This window comes from Falco cherrug, chromosome 1, assembly GCF_023634085.1.
Source record: "Falco cherrug isolate bFalChe1 chromosome 1, bFalChe1.pri, whole genome shotgun sequence".
Taxonomy (NCBI): Eukaryota; Metazoa; Chordata; class Aves; order Falconiformes; family Falconidae; genus Falco; species Falco cherrug.
Genome location: NC_073697.1, coordinates 12,699,721 through 12,723,964, shown reverse-complemented (window position 1 = coordinate 12,723,964; position 24,244 = coordinate 12,699,721). Strand labels below are relative to the sequence as shown.

The 24,244-nt window shown below is 41.7% G+C and overlaps 2 protein-coding genes and 1 long non-coding RNA gene across 10 annotated transcripts in view; 2 read left to right on the top strand and 1 right to left on the bottom strand.

The window, feature by feature from the left end:
- The window catches only part of CLGN (calmegin), a 31,609-nt gene extending 26,873 nt beyond the window's left edge, over positions 1–4,736 (top strand). For all 4 annotated transcript variants that reach the window (XM_055713117.1, XM_055713092.1, XM_055713099.1 and 1 more), the window contains 3 exons: positions 118–253; positions 2,909–3,027; positions 4,613–4,736. In XM_055713117.1, coding sequence (XP_055569092.1) covers positions 118–253; positions 2,909–3,027; positions 4,613–4,693 — 336 coding nt within the window. In that variant the 3' untranslated portion in view covers positions 4,694–4,736. The remainder of the gene's footprint in view (positions 1–117; positions 254–2,908; positions 3,028–4,612) is intronic.
- LOC102052488 (short coiled-coil protein B) lies at positions 3,137–18,217 on the bottom strand. Of its 5 annotated transcripts, none has more exons than XM_055713127.1 (5): positions 18,022–18,213; positions 8,903–8,977; positions 8,716–8,799; positions 7,998–8,136; positions 3,137–4,776 (listed from the first exon to the last, which is right to left on the bottom strand). In XM_055713127.1, the coding sequence occupies exons 1-5, from the start codon at positions 18,083–18,085 to the stop codon at positions 4,695–4,697; spliced, it is 444 nt and encodes a 147-aa protein (XP_055569102.1). In that variant the 5' UTR covers positions 18,086–18,213; the 3' UTR covers positions 3,137–4,694. The 5 variants fall into 5 exon arrangements, with proteins under 5 accessions (XP_055569102.1, XP_027661260.2, XP_027661261.1 ...); XM_027805459.2 differs by having other exon boundaries at positions 8,903–8,974; positions 18,022–18,210; XM_027805460.2 differs by lacking the exon at positions 18,022–18,213 and adding an exon at positions 9,210–9,534 and having other exon boundaries at positions 8,903–8,974.
- The window catches only part of LOC114015844 (uncharacterized), a 62,521-nt gene continuing 48,366 nt past the window's right edge, over positions 10,090–24,244 (top strand). Inside the window, exon 1 of the long non-coding RNA XR_003560008.2 lies at positions 10,090–10,192. This is a non-coding gene — a long non-coding RNA (uncharacterized LOC114015844). The remainder of the gene's footprint in view (positions 10,193–24,244) is intronic.

Below are 24,244 nucleotides of genomic sequence, written 5' to 3'. Positions count from 1 at the left end.
CATCTGTGCAATAAGATGCACTTTTAATGTGCTGTTGATACTGTTTAGCTTACAGTGGCTGTTATGTGTAATTCTTAATTTCAGCTTAAATGTAAATTGATTCTTAATCTGTTGTAGAAAACAGATGAAGATATTGACTTAAAACCCCCTGATATATCTAAGCCAATTACAAAGGGAGAACCAAAACAAGAGAGAGAGGAGTTAGAAGATGATGAAATGGCAGAAAAAGAAAACGAAGAAATTGCTGAAGATGGTAAGATGAGCAAGCCAGCTTGCAGCCTGATTAAATATAAAAACATGAATAGGACTAGTTCACAGCTTACATTGCCAATAATTACAACCAGTTGTTTTAGAAGGTGTGAAACCAGCCTTGCTCCGGGTCTCCTTTTTCTCTTTGGCAACCTCCAGCGAGTGGTGGTCCGTGGCTAATAGCTCTTTGATAATACAAGCGGGAAGTATGGCTCTCCTTAGTGCTTTTTCACTTTCAGTCAGTTAACGTGCCTCCAACAGTCATGTTTGTAGACAGTGATGCATATTTTCTCCCTTCTAAATATTTCATGTATCGACCACATTTGAATGGTTCAGATTTGGGTACATGAAGTGTTTAAAGTCACATTGTTGTTTTTAAAACGTGTCTGGAATAGCTTTAAGCCTTAAATGTAAAGGTTTCGGCTGATGCATCTGTGTCAGGGTTTCTACCTGGAACTATTCTGTTGGTCACTGATTTTAGTAACTCTTCATAAAGCCTGAAAACGTAGTAGAATTGCAATACTGAAGTCCGCTGCTTCCTTTGTGTTGCCTTCTAGCAACGCACTGCATACCTGCCGAGGTCTGCCCTGCTGCCCCAAGGGAGAAATTAATGATTCAGTAGTTGAGCTCTGCTTTGGCATCCAAGGAGAAAATAATGTTCTGTTACTGTGCCAAAGATTACTGGTACTATTCAACTATGGCTTTGAGGTTCTCTTAGCTTTTCCCAGAGTCTATAGGAATGGATAAAAAGCAAATCACCTAACCTACAGTACAAGATCTTGACTTCCACAAGAAAATCCTTAGCCTCAGACCTCTGCAAGATTCTGCCCCTTTACTTTTCCTCGGAAGGAACAAAGAAAGTGTCAAGTGACTAGCATGGAAAGCTAGAAACCTAGCAGATGTTAATTTTTTTGTTTGTTTTTTCTTTCTTAGTACTGACATCACTTTGTGTTACTGACTGAAACTTTGTGGGTTTCATCTGTCTCTGCACTGTGTTCCATGAGTGCTGACGGCTTCTGCCTGTATGACTTCAAAGTTTGCTCGGCATCCCCTCAGATATTCCCACGCCACTACTTAGAGAATGGAGTACATTGTTGGCGCAATGCTTGCCGCATCACGCTTGGTCCATCTGCCTTACCTAGGCCTTTAATTATTGTAGTTATGCTACGTGTATTTTTTACATTAGCATAAACTGTAGGTACAGCACTTCAGCATTGTAACTTCCTGCATTTTATATCTGTCTCTTATATGTGACTGCTGTTTGAATTTATATGGTTACTTTTGTTTCGGTTTTACTGAGCTGAAGCAGTAAGAATTGGAGGTGTCGGTGGTGTTGGCTTTGTGATTTTGTTTTTTTAACGCTGAAGGTGGTGCTTATGGGACGCAGGCATGACCTGACAAGGACAGAATTGAGCACTGCTTCATTACTGTTTGTAACTGAGCCACTGGCAGACTGTTAGTTGTAAATTGCCATCTTACGTCCTTTCTGTCAGATGCGGGTATGATTTCTTGTTTGCTCTTGATAGAAAGTATTGCAAAGGGTACTCAATTTCTAGAAATTTTCACTTTAAGACCTCAGTTTGAAGTAGAGACTTGCCAAATCTCAGTAACTTCTCTTTGAATCATGCTGTGGTTGCTGAGGTTTAGCTTTTATAACGAGCACAGATACCTAAAATGCAGGCGTGGGAGTGCTTGCTTGTAAGTACTGAAGCCCAAAAACTAGAAATCAAAACAGTTGGGTGCCTGGCCTCCTTCATAAAACACGCAGAATCTATAGAGTTGGTTACCCTAGAAGGGCAACCTATGTGCTGATCAGAGAGCAGCCTAGAATTCGCGATACTTTGGGCACGCATTATTCTAGTGCAGTGACGTGGCCCCAGTAAGAAAGCAGAAACCCCCTCTGTTGCTTAGCCTATGGTTTGTCCAGGGAATTCTGGAGAGTAAAAAGACAGGGTTTTTACAGCTCCCCTCCTTCTTCTCCAGTCCCTGTCAGTTCAAAGGTCTAACTGACTTCAGGTCTCATAGAAAGCTTACCGATTTGTGGGTAGTGGGCATATTTCAGGTGAGCTGAGGGAAGTACAGTGCTTTTCTGACTGGTTTCTGTATTGCAATAATGCCTAAGAAGGGGGTAAGCACAGAGCTGCTTGTCCCGCAACCAAAACAGCGTGCCAAAAGAATTCCCTGCTGCAGAGGGGATTACCTTAGGATGTAGGTGTCCCCCACGGTGGATGACTGGTGACTGCAGTATTGTACTTTGCCAAGTCAGAATTTAGGCAAAGATCTGTGATGCCCGAGTTGTCCTGTTTTGGACTCCAGTCTCAAACTGTGTAATAGAATACTTGGACTTCAGCACTTCCCTAAAGGAAACCAACTTAAGGTTTTCATTTTAGTCAGTCACTTACAAGTCTGAAGAGAGCATATGCTGTTGCGAAAAGAGGCTAGTTGGAAGCTGTTAAAATTCGTTATTAGATCCGACGGTGATCGATTTCTACTAATTCATGAGAATTCTACTCTGGATCACAGAGATGTTTTTATGGGTTATTGTAAACAAGCAGTTCCTTCTAAGACCGAAATGGGCTTCTTTTCCTTACTAGTGTGCCTGGATGTAGTGCATTTTTAATGCAGTTATGTTTACAAAGTAAAATTAATTTCTTCGCAGAAGAGGAGGGTGAAGGTGGTAAAGATATTGATGATGATGAACAGCAAGAAGAAAATGAAGTTGCAGATGGAAGTCAAGAAGAAGGTGATAAGTCAAATAAATCTGGCTCAGAAGATCAGGTAAGCTCACGTTTTGTCTGCCAGTTTTGTCTTTGCCCTTCTCCAACATCGCACCTCTAAGCCTGGTTACCTACAGGAAGAGAGTTCTTCCGTTGAGCCATTAAACCAATCACGAGGCGGGAATGTGTTTTTATTTGTGTGACGCCGCAAATGCTCTGTGTAAGTCTGTGAAATATGTCTCTTTCTGTGCAATTTTGGCTAGGAGGTGATATTTATTGTAAAGTACGGCTGTAGTATAGAAGTGATCGTGCAGGTCTCTGAACATGAAGCATTTTTACAGGAGTATAATTTTTTAACAGATTATTAAATGTATTGCAAGTCTTGAAAATTCGGGTGCTGTGGTAGACGTCAATCTCTTTATCACGATACTTAACAGAAAATATGTTTCTAACTGAATAGCCCTTCAGTGAGACACAGAAAAACCTTAAGCTTCCAGGTTGGTTTTTTTTTGATTGCTAATTCCAAAATAAGGTTTTAAGCAAAATGACCATACTGGTTTTGAATTCAGCACTTGCAATTACATTTTTCTTGTGCAGATTAATCCGGTCACTAGATAATCTGTAAAATGTTTTCATTAAAATAATATTGTAGAATGGAATTTCTGTGTGCTTTTCTTGCTTGTCAGCTACTCATTATCCTTTCATTTAGAAACTCGGGTATGTCTGAAATGCTTTAGACCCACCCACGGTATTTATGTTGGTCATCTTGTGCATTGTTTCACCACTGAGATTCTTCACCAATTTCCCCTTATTCAGTACTTCCTCTTGTCCCTGTAAGATTATTTTTTTTTTTTTTCCCTGGTACATTTCCCTAGGAAAAGAGTATCTGATAAACCCCATTAAAATGCGTATGACTCTTTGTAAAAGTAATTACAAGATCTCAATGTGTGTATACCATTACACGGTATCGCACTGAGGTTATGACTTGCTTTTCTCTGGGTATTTTCAGGGCGTAGAAGTTTCTGTCATGAATTAGTGACCTACTTGAGAGACGTCATGTCACCATGTCCTCACTCAGGTTGTGCCACATTCTGTGAGCTGTTCCTTCTGAATGGGGTGCTCGCCATTAGGTGGTGCAGGAAAGTGAGGAAGCAATGCATTGTCCGAGCGGAGTTCATGTTGGAAAGGCTTTTCATGCACCTCTGCAAGCGAATCACTTTTAAACTGAGAAGAACACATCTGATTTAAGAACAGTTTCTTCTCTTTGTAGCTCTTCAAAGGCAGCAGTTAAAATCTTTAAAATACTACTTATGCAAATTTTAATTTCCCATTCTTAAGGTACACTTTAAGGAAGTTGCTAAATTCATTAGTGTCACTGCTTTTAAGCCAGCGAGTAAATGGGCAAAACCAAATTTCTGGCATCAGTTTAGATGGTACTATTCTTTCTGAATACAGAAAGGAAAAGTCTTCTACCCACTCCATTGTTAAATTAGTATTGTGGAAAAAGAAATGTCCTATCGCCTCAGTGTTGCATTTAGTGATAATGTGATTGGGGGTGTTAGGAGGAGGAATGAAGTACCATGACAGTTTCAATAAATTAAAATGGGTTTACAATTTTAATGCTGGATTTTTTTTATTTTTTTCAGATGAAAGAAGCTGATGAAAGCACAGGTTCTGTAGATGGTCCGCTGAAATCGGTGCGCAAAAGGAGAGTACAAAAGCACTGAGTTACTTCCAGCTAGTATTTGTAGGTCTAACTAACAGTAACTTTTGGTATGCCACTTCAGCAGGCCTCACAGCATGCAAGTTCCTGCGATTTGAAGGAAAAAAGGGGACTCACTGCTATGTAACCTCTTTTAACCTTCCATAACTTCCTTGATTCTTTTTTTTTTTTTTTTTTAAGGAGAAATACTATCTGTGAGGAGTACAGTGATGTTTTGAATTCAGAATAGAAGTGAAATTACAAGCTGGCCAACTGATTTTAAGGTGAAGATTCTTACAGTGTGAAGATTCCTAGAAATTAATACTAGTTGGGGATAAACTTATTCCAAGTATTTTTTAAAATTAATAATTTATCATATTTTTGCAGCTCTAGCACAAAATTAGCTGTTTACACTTTTCAGCTACAAGTGGATGATAGTAGAGATAGGTCACAGCTATAGCAGTTCACGCTGCTATGAGAAAAGGTACTCTTTTTCTGTGCAGAGCTAAATGCAATAACTGTTTTTGTATGATGATTTACAATTTTATTGTAAATTATTTATCTTAGTTGATCTTGTTAGATTGGTGGTCACCTGTTCACTTTAGACATTGGTAACAGTAATTTATTTTTAAGAGATATTTTAAAGTAGAACATTCCTAGAGCAAGTGATAATTGACATGACTTGTTTCACTTTCGGATGCAGATACCAAATCTGCAGAAGTGATCCACAGGCAACTTTTCCAAACTTTTATAGTTCTTGTGTTCCAAGCCAGAGTGGGATAACCTTTGTTTATAGAACACTTGCTAAGTGTACATTGCCTCCTAAAAATATTTAGTAATTCTTGCTTAACATGAAATTTATTAATATAGATAAGAATTTTTGATTGATAAAAGTTTTTTACAGATGTGAGTAACTGGGCATTCTCATAATACAGTTTGAATAAACTGCCTATTGTGAAAGAAACGTTGTTTTGTTAAAGTTCAGCTGTATGTTAAAACAAACAATAAAACTGCAGTCACCAGATACCTCTTGCTGCTTGGCAGCTGCCAATACTGTTAGTAGAACGTAAAAGGCTAGCAAAAGCACTTCTACCTTAAACCCAAGTAGAAATACATTAATTCCTAAGGAACCTAACAGATTTCCTCATGCCTGACAAGAAGTTAGTTCACCGAAATATTCTCACAACAAGTAAAGTCAGCAAAGGTTCCATGGAAGTCTCTTAACAAACGAATGCTTAATTAACCCTAATGAGGAAGCCAGCGTCTTCAAGTGCTCGTGTTGAAGTGTTCAAAAACTAATTATTTGGGGCTCCGTTTTGTGCAAACTACACGGAAAGGCCTCTGGCCTTTTGCTTGGGGTTTTGACAGCTAAATGCAGGTTCCCCCCTCTTTATTTAGGGTCTACATGCAAAAGGTTAAGAAGTGAGCACTCTGCCTGCCTGTGCCTTCTCAGCAATGGAAGTTGCGAGCAATGCCGTATCCCGCTAGTAACAGCTACTGTGAGCTGTCAGGGAACAGTCTGGCATTCCGTTTGAATGAATCTTGTCTGAGCCTGGTAAAAGTCCTTTGGAATTGTTCCGGTATTTGGGAGTGGTTTCGGGGTGGCTTTTTTTCTGTGCTGTGATATAGTTACCCCAGGGATTGGTCACCCCGGCAGGCAGGGGATGCTAGTCTTCCCTTAGGGTTTTGAACTTCGGGTTCCCAGAAAGTCTTAATTAATGCCCCATCAACATTTTTGCTTGTGCCTCGCTTCAGTAAATAAGGAGCCATTTGTTATGGGTAAGATGGTCTTGTGAGGCCACGACTCAAGGGTGCGCTTCGCAGTAATTGACTCGCTAAGGCCCGTCTCACTCTAACACAGACTTAATGACTTTGACTATCTGGAACCTGGAGATAGAAGACATCCTTCTGCATGCTGGCTTACTTGGATCTAGTGTTATGCTAGTAATTGGGGGAGAAATGTCAGAGCTTTAGGGGATCTGAGGCTGTAGATCTGGAAAGCCAGGCAAAAGGGGAACACCCTTCCACTGACACTTTTAACACTGAGGTTTCACACGCAGTTCCTGCGTGTAGTCCATTTATAGCTGAACAGGTATTTCAGGAAAAATACTTGACCTTGCTATCATGGCTGCTTGAAAGTGCTTTGAAATTAACAAACTGATGATAATCCAGTTCCAGGATGCCTTGCTATTAAAACTCGGTCATCTTTGGAACTCCAAGAGTATCGGACCTCTGCAGCCTGCACTCTCACCAGCCACATCGTAGCTTAGTAAAAGTGGTCTTCCCGAGAGGATGCCAGATCCCAGACTGAGAATTTTCTATAGTCAGGGAAGACTAAATAGTACCAAGGCCGCCTTATTTAATTACAACTGAAGCTGCTCCTCGGTTAGCTTCCACCTTCACGAAGCACTTCACCAGCTGAGCCTCTGGGGCAGGAAAACAGTGGCTCTAAGGCCTGAAGCAATGACAAGTTTGGCACTGCAGAAGAAAGTAACAGGTGGCAAGGAAAGACCTGTACTCGGTTCCTCACGGCAGGTTGGTCACAACGAGCGTGAGCAACACTGATGACCTGTTTCTGTAAAGCTCATTACTCAGATTTTAATTTAACTCTTAATCAAAAACTGAAGAACTTCTGGAAGATTATACATGGTGATGCTGTGCCTGATCACTCTTTGAGGAAACAGGAAAGTGAAAACTGTTTGAAGTGTACACCTTACACTCCGATACTGCATCAGCTTGGTATTTCCCCGATGAAGTTGCTTAACCTTGTTCCTCTTCCCTTACCCTCCCCCTTCCCAAAACATCTTAAGTGTTTTTCTGTACGCAAACCCTACAAATAAGGTCATGCTGTCACTACCTCACAGAAATTCTTTAACTGGTTTATAGGTTTTTGTTTAAAGGTGCTTTGCAGAGCTATTAACAGTACTAGACACTAAATATATTTTAAGTCAAAGAGGTGATGCAATTCAAATATTTTTCCCGACTTGGTTATAACCGTATTATTTTGCTAGTCACGAATCCTACCCTAAGACCTCAAAGAGCACCAACAGACTTTTGTTTCACCTGACAAACCAAATCCAGTTTTCAACAAGGTATGCTCATTTTAAAAACAAATACAAAAGTTTAGTAAGTCTCTACGCTACATTTGCAAATTGCTTAATCTTAACAATACACAATATGTCCTTAATTCTGTTTATCACCAAAATTTATCATCTTCAGGTATCCAGTAAAGCCACAAACTAAGGTAGTTGAGCTCATGTAGCCTGTGCCCATTAAAACAAAAAAAGACAGCAGCAATACAATGACATCATCTGTGAGTCAACCCTTACTTCCTTTTGCTTTTTGTGTCAGTTGTTTGGAAAACACTAGACGCCGACATCAGATTTTCTATATATTGTCCAAGAACTTGGTTTTCTGATTTCAGTTTCAAGTTTTCTTCCTTAACAGCATCTACTCGTGCTGAGAGATCTGCGAAGGTGATGGTATAAGAAAAATATTAGACGTTATCACATACAATAATGAGTACGTTCTACGTGCCTACATCAAACTATTCACACTTTAATGAGGGAAACGTTGTCTATAAGGTACTATCTTAAAAGACGCTGTGCTACTCACAAGTTTTATCTAAAGCCCATTTTTCCTGTATTATTTTGCAGCGGAGTGTTTTGACCAACTCGTTCCGTAAACTTACTGTTAGTCTGTACCTTTATTCTTTTGAATTTTTGATTTAAGCTACTGCAGGCTAAACTGTACGGAAACAAAAGTTCAGTGATGAGCAGACTCAAAGATACACGTCAGCTAATGAGCCTGGGAAAGTTCACTGTTGCCCCCCTTCTGCCTGATGTGTATTATATGTCGAGCAGACATGATGTTGCAGAAAGAGGGGGGAAAAAAAATAGTTGAGACCTTGCTTATGTACCTTCAGCTGCCCAAGTGACATACTTCTAGACACTTTGGCTAAGGTAGGGCAGAGCAGTAAGGTTCTCTTGTTTTGCTCATTACTGCCTGCTTGTAAAAAACCCAGTGCTGATGCATCAAACTGCTGACCTTCAAGTGTGTGCTGCAGTTCCAACACTTGGTTAATAAGCCGTGTTTTCTCTTCTAATTCCACCTGATTTTCAGCCTCAACAGCTGCAATAAATCATATGAGTTTGAATACAACCTCTGTAACAGCTGGAAATCATATCAAGTAGAAAAAATAACAATGAAGAACAAGAACATTAAGAACTTATACCATCCATGTCGGCGTTCATCACTGTAGAATGGGCTCTCTCCACTGTTGAAGAGCGTATTCCGGAATGATGGTCTGCTTAAAGATAAACAACAACAACAAAACAAAAAGCTGAGGCAAGAGTAAACCTAACCGCCTTTGGGGTTCAGGTGCGTTTTCTAACCGCTGTTGAAAGCCAGCGCTCAAGCCTGAGGCAGAACAGCATTTCTTAACGTTCCCGGGTTCTTTTTCCTAGAGCTTTAGGCAGTACGTAAACATGATTCTCCAAGTAACTACGCTTCAGCGTACAAAAATAACAGCTCTGGCTTACTCTAGATCCGCATAAAATAACCCGGCGTGTCAGCGATGCCGTTGCCGCCTTCCCAGCGCCGATCCTTCTGGAACGGGCGGTTCAGGCGGCGGCGGGGCCCTGCCCTGCCCACCCCGCGTCGCGGCCATCGCGGAGGCCGAGCCCGCGGGGCCACTGCCCCTCCCCGCGCCCCCCGGCGGCTCTGCCCCTGCCCGCAGGGCGGCCCAGCAGCGCCGGGGCACCGGGCAGCGCCGCAGCGGGCTTCAGCGCAGGGCCCGCCGGAGCGCCGCGGCCCTCCCGCGCAGCACCCCGCGCCGCCCGCCCCCAGCACCGCGGCCTAGAGCATCGCCCGCCCCTTCCCGAGCGGCCGTGGCCCGGCGCGCCGCCCCGCCTCCTCACCTGCCGCCGCCGGCTCCCCGCGGGCTGCGCCCCCCGCCCGGCACGGCCCGGCCCGGCCCGGCACGGCCCGCCCCGGCCCCGCCCCCGGCCCGGCCCGGCCTCGCCCGGCCCGGCCCGGCCGCCGCTCTGCGCCTGCGCCGCCTCCCCGCCGGCTGGCCCTGCGCGCGCGCACCGCTGCGCCCGCGCCAGCCAATGGGCGGGGCCTCGACACCTCCCTGGCGGGCGGGCGGGAGGGCGGAGCCCCGCGGCCGCCCCGCCCCGTGCCGCGTGCGGGGCGCGTGTCCCGGCTGGCGGGGCGCGGGGAGCCCCGCTCCTCCGGCCTGCGGCGGCTGCGCCAGCGCGGCCGGCCCAACCGCCCCCGCACCCCCCGCACCCCCCGCACACACACAGGCGCCGGCCGGGCCCCCCCCGCACACAAATAGTTGCCTCGAAGCCCACTGCCCGCTGGTCCCGGTCCGAGACTCGCAGCCCGCCCGCCCCAGCCGGTGCGGCCGCAGGTGGCTCTGGCGGGTGGAGGGGAGCGCAGCCGGCGGGGCCTCCCGCCTGCCTGAGGGGCGCTTGTCACTCTGCGCGGGCCCTTCCCGTTAGACCCCGCTGAACTGCAGGTAAAACAGTGGAAGTCGCTAGTAAGCGTGTGTTTTAACTGCTATTGCCGTTTCTTTGCTCCGTGGGGTTTGTGTTGGTGGGCCAGCACAGGGGTTCGGGCCGAGGCAGGGTGTGCTGAGCCCGCAGTAGGAGGCTGCAGCATTGCTCCCTTGGAGCTCGGAGCCTGGTAGGTTGGCAGAGCTCGAGGGGAGCTGTTGAAAGCTGAAACACGGTCGCAGTTAACTCTCAGGGTAGCACCTGGAGCTCTGGGAGAGCAGGGCCTTGGGCCGGGGCCCAGCAGGGTTCACCTGCTCTGGCCAAGCTGCTTCCCGCCTGGCAGATCGATAAGCTTTTTGTGCAGCATTGTCCAGGTTATGAAATGTGTGGTTTAGCTCCTTGCGTCTGGAGATCGCATGGTGTGGAAACTTTCTCATAGTTGCTCTCATCTCATAGCTTGGTAGCTCCAGACCAAGGCCCAGTCTCTGTGTTCTTTCCTGACTCCCTGGAGGGAATAATCCTTGCAGAACGTGCTGCATGTCGTGCTCCATTTGGACCCTGTGTGCCACAGTAAATTCAACATGCAGGACCCAAGCTAGTTTTAGTGGCCTCACGGAAGTGACTGCACTGCATAACCCATGCTATCTTTATAGGGACTGTGTTGCTTAAACCATATATTGCAGTGAAATACATTGATATCGCACCCATGTGTTGCAAGAATGTATCTGGTTATAAAGAAATAATTTGATGCTGTTTAAATACTCAGGGGGATAAGGTATTTGGGAACTGTGCCCTCTGCTGTGCTTTTTTAATACACTTCAGAAAATACATGTTTATCATTTACATCTTCTGGGTGCCTCCACAGTATGATTAACAGCCTGTTAATAACTTCTTTTAACCTCACAGTTGGTTAAATTCAGATTGGACTGGATGCTGTTCAAGTTAAGAAAATGTATTTTAATTAAACTCCTGCAGTCTGTTTGTATTGAAAAATGAGCCTGTTGTTCTCAGTTCCATTGGCTGGTTTACTTAAAAGTCTATCACCTTCTCTATAAAAGGCTTTTTTAACTCACCCAGTAATCCTCCTTAATCCCTGCAAGCCGTCCTCTCAGGTGGTGGCTGGGCTTTAGGGGTTTGCTAGTAACTCTCTTTGATTGCTGTTTTTAAAATGACAGGTGCTTCTCACCCTGTTACAATCTTGCTTGCTGCACTTGCTGTGTGGCAAGCCTGGAAATCAGGCTTCTTCATTCTTTCTAGTGAGACAGTCTCCAGCACTCTGATTAACAGGGAAAACTATGGCCCGAGTCTTCAGGTAATATACAGATGGATGGAGAGCTTGCTTACCTGGTGAAGATCTTGCAGTGTTTATGCTGTAAGATGGGGCAGGGGGGAATATTGCAGGCTAATCTTGGGGAAATGCACCTCTCTGCTGCGGAAATTCCACTTTGCTCAGTGCGTAACACTTGTAGTTTATTGTCTAAACTGTCCCCAAATGAGGAAAGTGGGAAAATCCTTGACATTGAAATTATGGGACAGAATGGAAACCAGACATATTGGCTCTTATGCTGTTGTAGCCAAAACAGAGTAGTAATTCCAAGAGTTGCTGGTTTACCTCCTGTTTCCACTTTGGCTCGTAAACTGTTGAGGAGGGTTCATTATACTTTGCATGATTGTGGTTTCTGACTGGAGTATTTTCTTTTGATTCTTAACTCTGATGTTTGAGCATGAGCCCTAGGCTGACAGTCCTTTTCAGAAGTTAACTTGTGAGAGGTCTTTTGGTTTTCCTTTAGAGAAAACTGTCTTATCTGAGCCTCTGCTGCTAGCATTGCAGAGGGGCTGTCAGCGGAGAACAGATGGCATCGTTAGTCTACATGGTGCTGTGTGTTACTAGGTTAGTGTTAAACAGTCGCGCAGATGCTTCCTTAGGTTTGTACTGCAGTATACTCTGACATATTTGATCTTACACAATGCCTCTTCCTACTGTAAGTGCTTACTATGAATCCCTTTACCTTAGTATCTGAGATTGTGCAGCTGGCCTGCGCTCCTGGGCCCCAATGTTTAGGAACTGTTTCTGTGTGAACTGGCTATGTCACGGCTCCTTGTCATGGCAAGATCCGTGCATGTTGCTTTTTTTCTTTACCTGTCCTTCATCTCCTGATTGCCGAGGGAAGTGCTAAGTGCTGAGCCTGCTGTCTGCAGGTCTGCAGAGTCCAGGGACCAAGACTGCTGGATTGATGCTGATGGGTACAAATTCCACAGGGAGAATGCCTTGCTCATCTTGCTTTCCCTGGAAGTGGTTTGCCTTCCTAACCCTCTCTCTGTTTTCCAGCACAAAGAACTCAATGCCAGTATTCTAAATATCTGATGTGCTACTAGATTTAAACAAACAAGCACAAACCCAAGCCCAATACACCAGAGAAAAAAGCCCACCGCTCAAAGTATTTTTTGTGAGAGATCGACCAAAACGACAGAAGCGTAGCATATTACATGACTTACCCATTGGTTTTTCAAATTCCTTACCTCACCTGTCTTGCACTGGGTAACACATCATCAATGACATTTGTTGTGCTCTTTGAACCTGAAGCTTTAGGGATTTACAGCATATCCCAAACAATCAGATTCCTTTTATAATGCAGAATGTGTCCCAGGGAAGGCATACTTACGCATGTGTGTCAAGTAACCAAATAGTATGTTGTATTTTAGGGGGGTGCTTTGTGTCCCCTTTGGCTGGAGGTGGCCAGTTCAAGCCCTTGAGTAACAATTCTTGCTTTTATCAGCCCGTAGTGTTTTGTTAACTCTTGTGTTAGGAAGTGTAATTTCTTTGTTCTGTAAGTTGTCAGCATGGCAAGTCTTGTCTGGGGACTGTTCCCAGGAGAACCTGAAACAATCCTTCTAAAGACTGGCTGCTGTTTGACAGGGATCTGGCAGCATTTGCTTCTCTGTGGTTTCCCACTCACTGGGAGAGGCAAAATTAATGGGGTAAATACTAATTACGTGTAAGTGTGAGCAAATTTGTCAGCTTTGCTATGTGGCTGTTTGCTTGGAGTCTTTGTAATATGTGGCACGAGGCTGAGAGACTGGGCAGGTTTTTTTAGTTTTGTTTACAAACTTACAGCTCTCTACTTTAGAGAACATATACCTTATCAAGAAAATTAAATAATATTCACAAATGGTGGAAATTAGTCGTTTTCTTCTGTGGAGCAGCGTAACAACATGCTAATAGCCACTCTGCAGTTTAAAAGAAGAAATAAGAGGATTCTCTTTTATTACTGGAAATACTTGAACACTGCCCTAAGTAGTGTTCCACCGTTTGGTTTATTGAACTGTTTTACATTACACATTAGATCGCTTCAGGTAAGTCTACTTTCTGACTGAAGAGTTATAAAAAGAGCTCATGATTTTTAGCAGTGGGTTAGAGCTCCTGAAGTCAAAACTGACTTGGAGGTAACTAAGAACAGGTGCTAATCCCGTTCTTTCTTACTAATTCATTTTATAGTTTCTAAGGCATTTGGTTAAAGTGGAAGAGGCATTCATAATATTGTCATCTGTATTAAATTTATAGGAACGACAATTTTCACTTTACAAATGCAATTATCTGTACTTGTATCCTAAGTTCCAAATAAGCTTTCCTAAGCTAGCTCGCGTTGCTGGCATAAGGAATTAATTCAGTTTCACTGAAGGAGCATTTTTTGCTTAAAATGGCAACAATCTGACTAGGGTATGGAGCATCACTGATAGTTAACCTGAATGCATATATGCGTACAGTTACAAAACTACAGGAGGTCATTTTATTGCTCTGGACTGGGCTTCTAAGTCATTGCTGCTAATGACGTACGTTTTCAGACGGTTTATGTCTAAAACTCTGGTATATGTTCTGTTTTTTCCTTGGTACACAGTGCAAACCAACAAGCCTTTCACTTCCTTTTTGGCAGCGTTACAGGCACTAGAGGCGGCTGCGTAAGCTGACTGATGACAGAGGCTTCGCTGTTCACCACTAGAATAGAAATGTATTCTCCTTTTCACTAACAGAGGAAAGTATAGTACATATTTCCGAGATGAATTTGCAATTTGAACCGTACCGTTTTCTCCTTTAACTGATTATTGCCACAAAGACAAAAAGGAATACAAACGGCTTAATTATTTTTCCTTGCAATGCTAACTCACAAGGCCCTTTACAACAAATCTTGGTAATTTTGTTTCTCTGCAGAAATAAGAGACAGGCTCTGAGGTTTTTTTTCAAGTAATGTCGCTTTACACCAGAATTCTTTGCAATTCTTGTTACTCTTTCTGAGTAACCTCAACAGGCTTATGCAAATTTACAATTTCAGACCTCTGTCAAATGCAGAATTTGAGTAGTTCTTAGTTTGCACATTTTCAACCAAATGAAACGATGGAAAATGAGCAGCTATTTCAGCTTACATTGGTCTGACTGTTGTCTTTGTCCTTACTTATTGTGACTGTTTTAGTAGTGCCTTAGGGCCTTTATCAGAGCGGGACCTCATCAGGTGACGTAACCTGTGAGCATACAGTTGGAGGAAAAAAAGAAAGATTCAGTCTCTTTAGAAAGTCTACAAGAAGAAAGCCTTAGAAAGTCATGTTTTCTTTTTAACCTTGAAGAGGCCTGCCTTCTAACTAATCGCATTCTATCTTTTGCAAGGTTGTGTAAAAATTTTAAATAGACTGAGCAACCGAATACTTTGCAGCTTTAGGCTGTGAATACTGACGTATATGACATAATGTTGGCCTGTGAACAGTTCCGTCCTCCTGGTAATCACCAGCTATAGGTTTGCCATCAGATTTTGTGGAAGGAAATTTAGCGGGGTTCCATAAAGCTTTACTGGTAACTTAATGAGATGAAAAATTGGTTTGCATTTCTAAATATTTAGGGGTTTGTATCTGCTTTTTAAAAGGAGGGTTTTACGTGAGAAATGTAGTCCTCAATGCTGGCTTTCTGTAAAGCGTATTTGAAAAAAAGTGAGATAATTTCTAGGTTCTTTACGACAAAGAAAGATAGCCTTGGTTTACTTATACAGCATTGATCAGAAGAACAATAAAGAAATTGTTGTAGCTGTGGGGCATCTCACTGATATATTTTTGATTTAATTTCCTCTGTGCTCTTGTTTGAATAGGTCATCTGTTGAGGGAACTTTATCCAGAGATATGACTTGAAAGAAGTATTTTCATTTATAATCAAAGGTGAAAATATTTCCACAAATGCTTTTAATGAATGCTTTCCTTGATTTCATGTGGTTTTGATACTGCTATTAAAATACACATCAAGAAACTTCTGCCTTGCTACCATTTTGCATTCATCTTGATTTACATGGAAGTAACTTAATTTTAATACCTGTGTACTTAAATAGAGAAACTGCTATTTTGAAAGAACAATAGCTATTAAATTTTCATGCATTGCGCTCAGTTAACCAGGCTCAGTAACCCCTGTTGCTTTGCCACAATGGCCTTTCAGTGTACTAAAGAAACTGTGATATGAAGGCTGTATTCTGATTATGCTTCAGATTGTACATGCACAGCATGTTGTTCTACTTGGCTGTTCAGTATCTTTTCCAGTAGATTTTAAGAAGATGTGGGGGGGAAGCCTTACACAATTACAAACATACTCAAGGTCATTAAAACCAGAGCATCTTTGTGATCCTACTTAAAATTTAATTATGGAACACTTGCTTCTAAAACGTCAGGTCATCCTCAAAGTCCACTTATGATCTACATACTGGAAGTCTAGTTTCCTTATTCTTTGCTTGAACTTGCTGTTGTCCATCGTAAGGAATCTTTTTCTCTCTCACCCTCCCTGTTCTTCTAGTATTAACATTCTTCTCCAGCCTTACAGTTACAGCTACAAGGCACATTCTGTTTGTTGCCTTCTGTGCCCCTGTTACTGTAATAAGTCTTAACTTCAGTTGGGAGAGATAAGAAAGACTGTTTCCTACAAAGTATATGATAGCCTCTTCCTATTATATGTTAGAAATTTTCTAATACCTTTCTCTCTAGCCTCCAGGTGTTTCCTTCTGGCAGATGAAACAGACCAGGGTTATTCCTCTATGCCTTCAAGCTAAAAGCTTGCCTGAAAATGTCACTTATTTTCAGTTACTCTAAATTTATCTCTCTCCTTTTGAGTGACTGTCCCCACCTCCTGCTAGAGGAAAAGCTCTGATATTGGTAGCAGATCTTGCATAAAGTCGTCTTATTTGTGGTCCTCTCTGTGTTGTGAACATGAGCTTTCTGTGACCTTGGATGTGTAACTGAAGTCAAGAGTCTAGTGGAAGTGAAGGGCTCAGTTTCTGAGATGCAGTAGAATCTTATTTGCACTGTTGCTGAGCAGCTGCTTTTATAGCAGTGACATCTGTCAGGGCTTGGCATTTGTGAGTATCGAGCCCTGCATGCCTAGGTTGACTTGGGTATCTGGTGTCAGCTGGTGCTTGAATTAGAGAGTTTTTAACTTTGTGCCTTAGTTTTCTCATGTGTATTAACGTTTTCCAAGCTGCAGGGGTCTGAGGTTAGAGTAGTAGAGGAGGCTAGTGAGCATTCACCTTCTAAAGAAAGCAACCTGACATCTTCTGAAAGACTAAGCAAGTAATATGGCAAAAACACCCATCTGTGAGGGAGAGCAGATTCAAATCCATCCAGTGTTATGGAGTCATCCCTAGATCAGCTACTTATGGATGCTTTTCAAAGACTAGACAATCTTGCTGCTGTATGCTGCCCCTCCTCTGTTCTTGCCATGTTATCAGCTGTGCAGCAAGTCATGAAATGGTGTTTCATAGGATACCTTTTCCTTACTGTTCTACACCTTGCTATGGGGGAAGAGTGAGATTCACTGTCAGGAGAACCCTTAATTATTGCAGAACTTGGACCAAGGTCTGCCACTTTACCTTCTTGTGAATACTTTGGGTCAACCACATCTTGATGTCATTAAGCTATATGCTATATAAATTAAGTGCATTCGAACATCCAGTTCAGCACCATCACACTAATATGAAATTGCCAGAAAATGGTGTTCTAAAAATAAGATTAACTCCATGGTTTGTTTTCATGTAGGAGGTAAAGATGGCATGTGCAGCAACCTTCTTTATGCTAAAAATTAAAAAAAGAGAAAAAAAAACCAGGGGGGGACTAGGACTTGTATTATTAATAAGAAATCCATATTCTTAGCTAGTGTAAATTAGCACAGCTCTGTGGCAGCCATGCTGATGTGATCAACTTGATACTCTGGCCGCACCTTTCTAAATAATTTATTATCAATTCATATTAACTCACTTCATTTTTTCAGTATGTAGAACTATCCTATTTTCCGTGCCAAATAATTTTTATTCCATCAGCTAGAAGGGCAGGAAAAGGGAGGCAGTCTTTGCTTTTGTAGTTTCTTTTAAAATAATTAGATGCGTAATAGTGGGGATTTACATGGATCAGCTTATTTCCATTACAATTAATTTGCATCACTTCTTGTGAGCTCTCACTAGAGTATGTCAAAGAGATTAGCATTCCATATTCAGGAGAAAGCGCCAACATTATGTGTATTTTCTGTGACAGTAGTAACTACCGAGTTAACATTTCTGGAACTTTTTCTAAACGCTGAAAGGCTGTATGTGCTCAGATTATGAATGTGTATTACCATATGCTATTATGTGAAAAGTGGTATCCTCCATACCCCCAAAATCTCAATTCTTAGCTAATCACAAGGCTTATTCAGCTAAACAACTAGAAAAGTTTACTTGAGGGCATTTGCTGAAAATACATTGTACCTGGTAATTAGGATCTACAGATTGTGTGCTCACCCAGTACTATTAAACAACCCATGGAATTCGTATTGTATCAGTAGATTACTGTAGTTTCTTACCTGAATCATCTGCCAAAGAAATGTTGGTGAAAGTGCCATCCTCCTCATCCGAAGGTAACTCCATTTTGCTTCCTTTTTTCCAAGCTTTTCAGACATGCGTTAGGCATGGCAGTTGTCAGCCATTTTTCAGCGTGCACGTGACTTCTCTGGTTAAATCTTTAATGAGTCCAACACACAGGTGTTATTGCATACTGTTGGCAACTACACTCGCCTTACTCTGTGTGGTATCTCATCTGAACCTTGAGCTCTTTTCCGGAAGCTGTTAAGCTAGAAGGTTTCTGAGTTCTGCTCCGTCAGATATGTGCTGAGCAAACGCTGTTACTGCAGGTTCTTTCTGTGAAAAACCTGTGTATTCACCCTAGCTGGCTTTTTGTTGTTGTTGATTTTCTCTAGGGCTGTGTATGGGTTTTTCTTGGAGGGCTTTTTGACAGAGAAAAGAGAGACAGTAACTTCAAGTGTTCAAAAAAGTTATTTGCAGTCCAAGGAAATGCAATGGATAGATCTGGGAGCAGCAAATTTAAAATGCAATCTCCAAATACTTAGGAATGTGACTAATTTTACTTACATGAACAGTTGCATCAAAACCAATCAGGTAATGAGAACAAGTGAAGTTATGTAAGTGAGCATGTGATGTTCTGTGATAGTAGGCGGGAGGAGGGAAGAGAAATCGAGTTCAAAGAAAACCACACTTCAATAATCTTGTTTAGCTTCTTAAAGAAAACTGGACATAGTTTGAGCATATAAACTAGAAATTCACCTCAAACTACTTGCCTCTTTAGAAATAGCTTTCTTTTGTAGTCCTGGAATAGAATGTTTTTTGCAATTAGTTTAAAAGTATAAATCGCCCTCATCTTGATTAAAGACAGTAGGGTGAATAGTGGAACCAATTCGTTTTCAGTGGGGCTGCATAAGAATCTACCCATCTTTTAATTTTTTTAATCTGTATTTAGAAAAAGGCTGTAAGTTTAAGATGTCAACAGATAATTTTTTTTCTTAATTGTTATTAGGAACCTCTCTGAAGGCTCACTAAAACTGAATCTTCATTTTGTGAAGCACTGTCGAACAGCAGAATGAGATAGTTCTCAGAATTTACAGTTTGCATTTCACACTTCTAGACATAATCTTGATTTGGACTCCCGAGATGTCTTCTGTGTGCAAAGGTAAATGCATGTGACTTTGCAGGACAAAGGGCCTGAGACACTAAGTATCAGAATTGGTGCAGCTTACAGAAATCGCAAATGTAATGCAGCTACTTAGGTTTTACTTCTTGTCCTTTAACTGCTTCATTTTATTTAAGCTTTTCTGTTGGTGTCAGTGAAGTTACTGACAGCTGCCTTCAGAGATTGATGAAAGCCAAGCACATCTTGCAGATTCAGAATTGTGTTGAGAGTTACTCATTTTTGCTTCACATTGCTCAGAACCGGTTCAAAATTTACCTTACTGGTCTTGAGTAGTCTATGTAAAGAGACCTGCTGGTTTCATTCTAAATACTTGAGTATCACAGGGGTGGTCTGCGTTAGGTGGGGGGTTTTTTGTTTTTTCCAGTGATGTAGCATCATGCTTCAAAGCTCTCATGGTGATAATAGTAAAGCTAGAAAACATTTTGATCATTTGTCTTTATTACATCTTCTATTGTTCTCATACATGTTACATACAGTAGAATATGTATTTTAATATTTCAATAATAAATATTATTTATTTCAATAACTCAGTTTGGAAGGGCAGATCCTAAAGCCATGTGCAATTATATCATATGTTACCTATGAATTTTCTAAAATCATACACCTCTGGAATTGAGGGTTGTATCTTGTCTGAACTGTGTAGCCCTTATCTAAAAGTTTTCATTAACTACTTTAGCCTGTGTCAATATTGTTCTGTTACGTTGGCCATATGGGCTCCCTCTGGTAGATACAATTTCCATGTAAATTATTAGCTGGTTTTAGACAGACTTTCACGGTAGCCTAGCGGATATGGATGTTGTGCAGTTGTTATTCATGTCTAGATCAAAGCCATTAGTAAAAGTGATGCAGAGTAAAAGCTGTATTTTAATAAGAGTCAGCAAGAAAGACTCCTCAGGGTGCAGGAGAATATGATTCGGGGAGAAGGTTGGCTACCTCATGTGAGATGTACTGATCCCTGCAACTTACGGAGTCAGGCTCTTGCCTTTGTGCCAAGTGCATTCGGTTCAAGTGGTACCAAAGAGCGGGTTACCCAAGGAGTTATTCTTACTGCCCTACAGAGTCAGGGGTCAAAAATAAGGCTGCTCTGCAAGTGTTTCAGACCTCATTAAAGCTCTCTTTGAAAGAGGCCTTTGGACAGTTTGCTTGCTTGTTTCCTCAGTCGGGGCCTCTACTTCCAAAGGACAGCGTGGAAAGTATAGATATACGTGTTTGGGTGCATGTGTATGTGCAGGGGAGGTTTAGACTGGATGTTAGGAAAAATACCTTGACTGAGAGGGTGGTCAAGCACTGGAACAGGCTGCCCAAGGAGGTGGTGGAATCACCATCCCTGGAGGCGTTTAAAAAAAAAAAAAACCAAACACTTAGACGTGATGCTTGGGGACATGGTTTAGTGGTGGACTTGGTAGTCCTGGGTTGACGATTGGACTTGATGATCTTAAAGATCTTTTCCAACCTAAATGATTCTATGATTCTATAAGCAAAGACCAACGCAGGACTCTGGAGCTACACTGTTTTACAGACAGCCTTTGCTTTTTGTGAGGACCTGGGAATCAGAGGTTTGGAGGAGACCTACACAGCTTGTTCATGGAAATAGAGACTCATTTACCAACAGCAAGAGTGAGGGGGTTTAACTGAGAGGATCTACAGATGTGATCTTGTTTCTTTATTCCCCAAAAGACTCTTCATGTTCAACCATACATCTGTGTTCTAAATTTTAAAGGCATTATAGAGTTATATCTGTAGCTTGCTTGGTTTTGTGTGCTGTGGTGAGAAACATTTTCTTTGGTGGTGGCCTGATATTTTATTAGTGAAATAAAAGTTTGTGCATAGGAGATGCCATGTAAATGTAAAGTCCAAGTACCCATTTCTTGCTGTCCTATGTTTCTTTTATAAGGAAGAACACAAAAAGAACCACAGCAGAGGAACTCTGACCAGCTTAAAAGAAAGCAGTGTAATGGAATTAACTGTCAGAGTACAGTGAGTGTAGCTATTGCCATGTGTGAATTATTTTCACCGGAGTAATGGACATTAATGTAAAAGTTAATTTGGTTATAACACACCAGTTCATCTTTCTGAGGGCTTCATTACTAAGTTGAACAGAGGTTGTGGAGTACTTAGCAGCTGTCAGGCTGACTTTTGAAATAGGTGGCATAAACTATCAGAGGGGGGTTGAGGGGAGGGGAAGTATGGGGACAGCCTCTCCTACAGCCACTCCTGTGAGCCTTTTGTTTGACTTTACAGCAACAACGTCAGTTGATGTAGCCATGTGCTAGCCCAGTTTTGATGCAAATTGATAACAAGCACATTAACATACCACTGTCTGGATGCGATGGTCATGAATGATGCAGATGAATGCCCAAGAATGTCTTCAGGTTTGGTACTGAAATCATTCTCCAGGCCCAGGATTTTGTAGCGGGTAAGGCAACTTTGTGCCAAGTACAGAATTACAGGGGGGTTTAGATCCTTAGATTTAAAACACCGTAGCTAAACCTGCCTGGTAGTAGGTCCATATTTTTATTACTGTAAGTACCATGTAACTATTTCCTAATTAAAATGATTTAATAGTGACCTGAATAGGAAGTTGGCTCAGAGTTAAGTACAGATGTATGGAACATTTGAGCTAAACCACAGCATGTGCTGTGATTCCTCCTTACATTAAGAGTGGAACAGTGCTTATAGTGTGGTTTAGGCAGACTTCAATACCACTTTTTTCTTTTTCTTTTTTTTCTTTTTTTTTTTTTCTTAGGGTTCAGCCTTGCACTTATGAACTGAGCTACAACATCAAAAGTTCAACAGCCCTTTTCACCTGCTTCCCTTGTTTCCTGTTACACTGCTAATTTGTTATCCCTGGAAGTCCATGGCTGCAGTGCCTTTTGGAAACACTTTTCAGTGGCTGTACTTCAAATATTTTTCTAGCTTGGGAAGGCAAGAGGGAAGAGTGGGGTCAGAGACAGGAGGTTGATCAGTTGAGAGAAACTTTTGCTGTCTGCATCACTCGGCAAAACCTCACTGACTCCTTGTTCGAAGAGTGTAATTGTGTAGAGATGCCTGCTGTTGCTCTGATACTTTCTAAGTATCAATAATAGGAAAGATATTTTATTTTTTTTTAAGTCAGAAAAACACTCAAGTAAAAGAAGGTTTCTGCTGATTTCAGAGAATACTGGGACAGTCAGAGTACTCTGCGTGGGTTAAATCCTTGTTGCAACACAGGTGTGATGGCTGATCTTCCATCAGCTTGCACCATACAGTCTCAGTGCGTTCATCTGCTTTTGTTATACAGTGGTTTGATCAAGAGTCCAATTTGAAGACAAGGTTTGCGAATGTGGATGTATATGATGTAAGCAACACAGTATATTAAGTAAACGACTAAAGGATTCTGAAATAGGAAAACTATGGTTTACATTCTTAGGAGTTACTGTATCCTCCTGCTTTTAGTCAGCACATTTAAAAGCAAAACCAAAAATATTCCTTTTGGTTTGTATTTTTTTCAAGTAAGACAGTAAGGTTTGAGTAAAGAGTAGAATCCAGCTCTGACTGTACAATTGGGTAATACACATTTGTATAAATTTGCCGATACTTTCTAGCAGACAAAGTGTTTGGAATTATTTTTCTTACACAAACATTGTAAAAATGCATTCAGTGTACCATTTTCACACTGTATATAAGACACAGCATTTTAAAAAATATGTGCCTTGTTAGGAAATGACAGCTGCCAGTGTATTTCTGTTTTAATGAACTTTGACAGAAAGGAACTGTGGCACGTGTTTAGTGCATGCTAATAAAGCAGTAATCGTACTAGTAAATTCACAGGATGTTCAAAGCTAGTCTGACTGACACTGTATGACAGTAACCTACTTGCAGAACAGCAGTTTACTAGGGTGGTGACAGAAGCTTATTAAACGTGTCATTTGCAGATTTAACCTGTAAACTGAGGTATATTTATACTTGTCAGTAAGTCTCCTAGGTGTATATTCTCTTCTCCCTGCTTCCTTCCTCACTCATCACTTAGCAGTGTAAGATACTTACAAACCATGTTGTGGCTGAGATGGTCTTGCATATTTTGAGATACTCTTCAAAGGCATGTTACTCAAATGAGCATCATTATTTGCAAATGCTGCTTCTGAAGCTACATCCAAAATTGGCCACCTGGAAACCCTCCACAACTGCCCACTTGCATTTATATCCACTTACTTATTGCATTTAATTTTCATAAATGCAAGCATGTTCTCTTCTGCATTAGTATTTTTTTTTTCAAATTTGGATAAGCAGTCTGAAAATGAGTGACTTGTTCATAACATCTGGTATGTATGTCTTAAAATAGACACACTTTCCTTCACACTTGTCCATTCTGCTCTCAGATTCCAGATTTGTGCATCTGCCTAGACTCAGAGAACATTTGCCCGCTAAATTAAAAAACAAAAATAATAAAACCCCCCTACTGCTTCAGAGTACTTCAAATACTTCTTAAAGTTTATTTTGATTATGGTTCCAGTAAAACCCTGACCGGGCAATGAGCGAGCCTATCTATATTTTACTAGTGTGTCCTCTTCCATTTCCCATTCCTTTCTCTTTCATCTGATACGTCATTGTCTCATAATTCTTAACTAGGTGACTTGGCATGTGCAGTGTGCAGCAGAACAGGGCTGTCCACTGGACTTTGGAATGATCGATCTGCTTTTCCCTTTGAATGAAAGCCCGTTCTGCTTCACTCTATTGATCTATAATTCTAGAGATGGCAGCAATTCAGGAACAGTGTTGGCTCAAATAATTTCTACATGTCTAGTAATTTTTCATTGTGTTCGTTAAAGATACTAGGAAATTATTGGTTGGCCATTTCTATACTGGTACTCTCCAACAAGCTAAGACTCCGTTTTTTCTTTCATCGCTCTATAGTCACACGAAATGTTTCCTCCACTTGTTTGTAATACAGAGATGCAGAGAGGCAGGCAGTGCATACACTATTCCAGGGTATGCGTTCCTTATGCTTTTGACAGTGTTCTCTAATGTGTCTGACCACTAGCATCCTTCTAAAGTGAGTGTGA

Bases quoted from the DNA above. Each gene is read 5' to 3' on its own strand.
- LOC102052488 (XM_055713127.1), bottom strand. From the start codon at position 18,085: ATGGAGTTACCTTCGGATGAGGAGGATGGCACTTTCACCAACATTTCT. The intron at 8,978-18,021 runs GTAAGAAACTAC...TTTATCTTTAAG, and splicing joins TTCTTTGGCAGATGATTCAG to CAGACCATCATTCCGGAATA. The intron at 8,137-8,715 runs GTCAGCAGTTTG...TCACCTTCGCAG, and splicing joins ACTGCAGCACACACTTGAAG to ATCTCTCAGCACGAGTAGAT.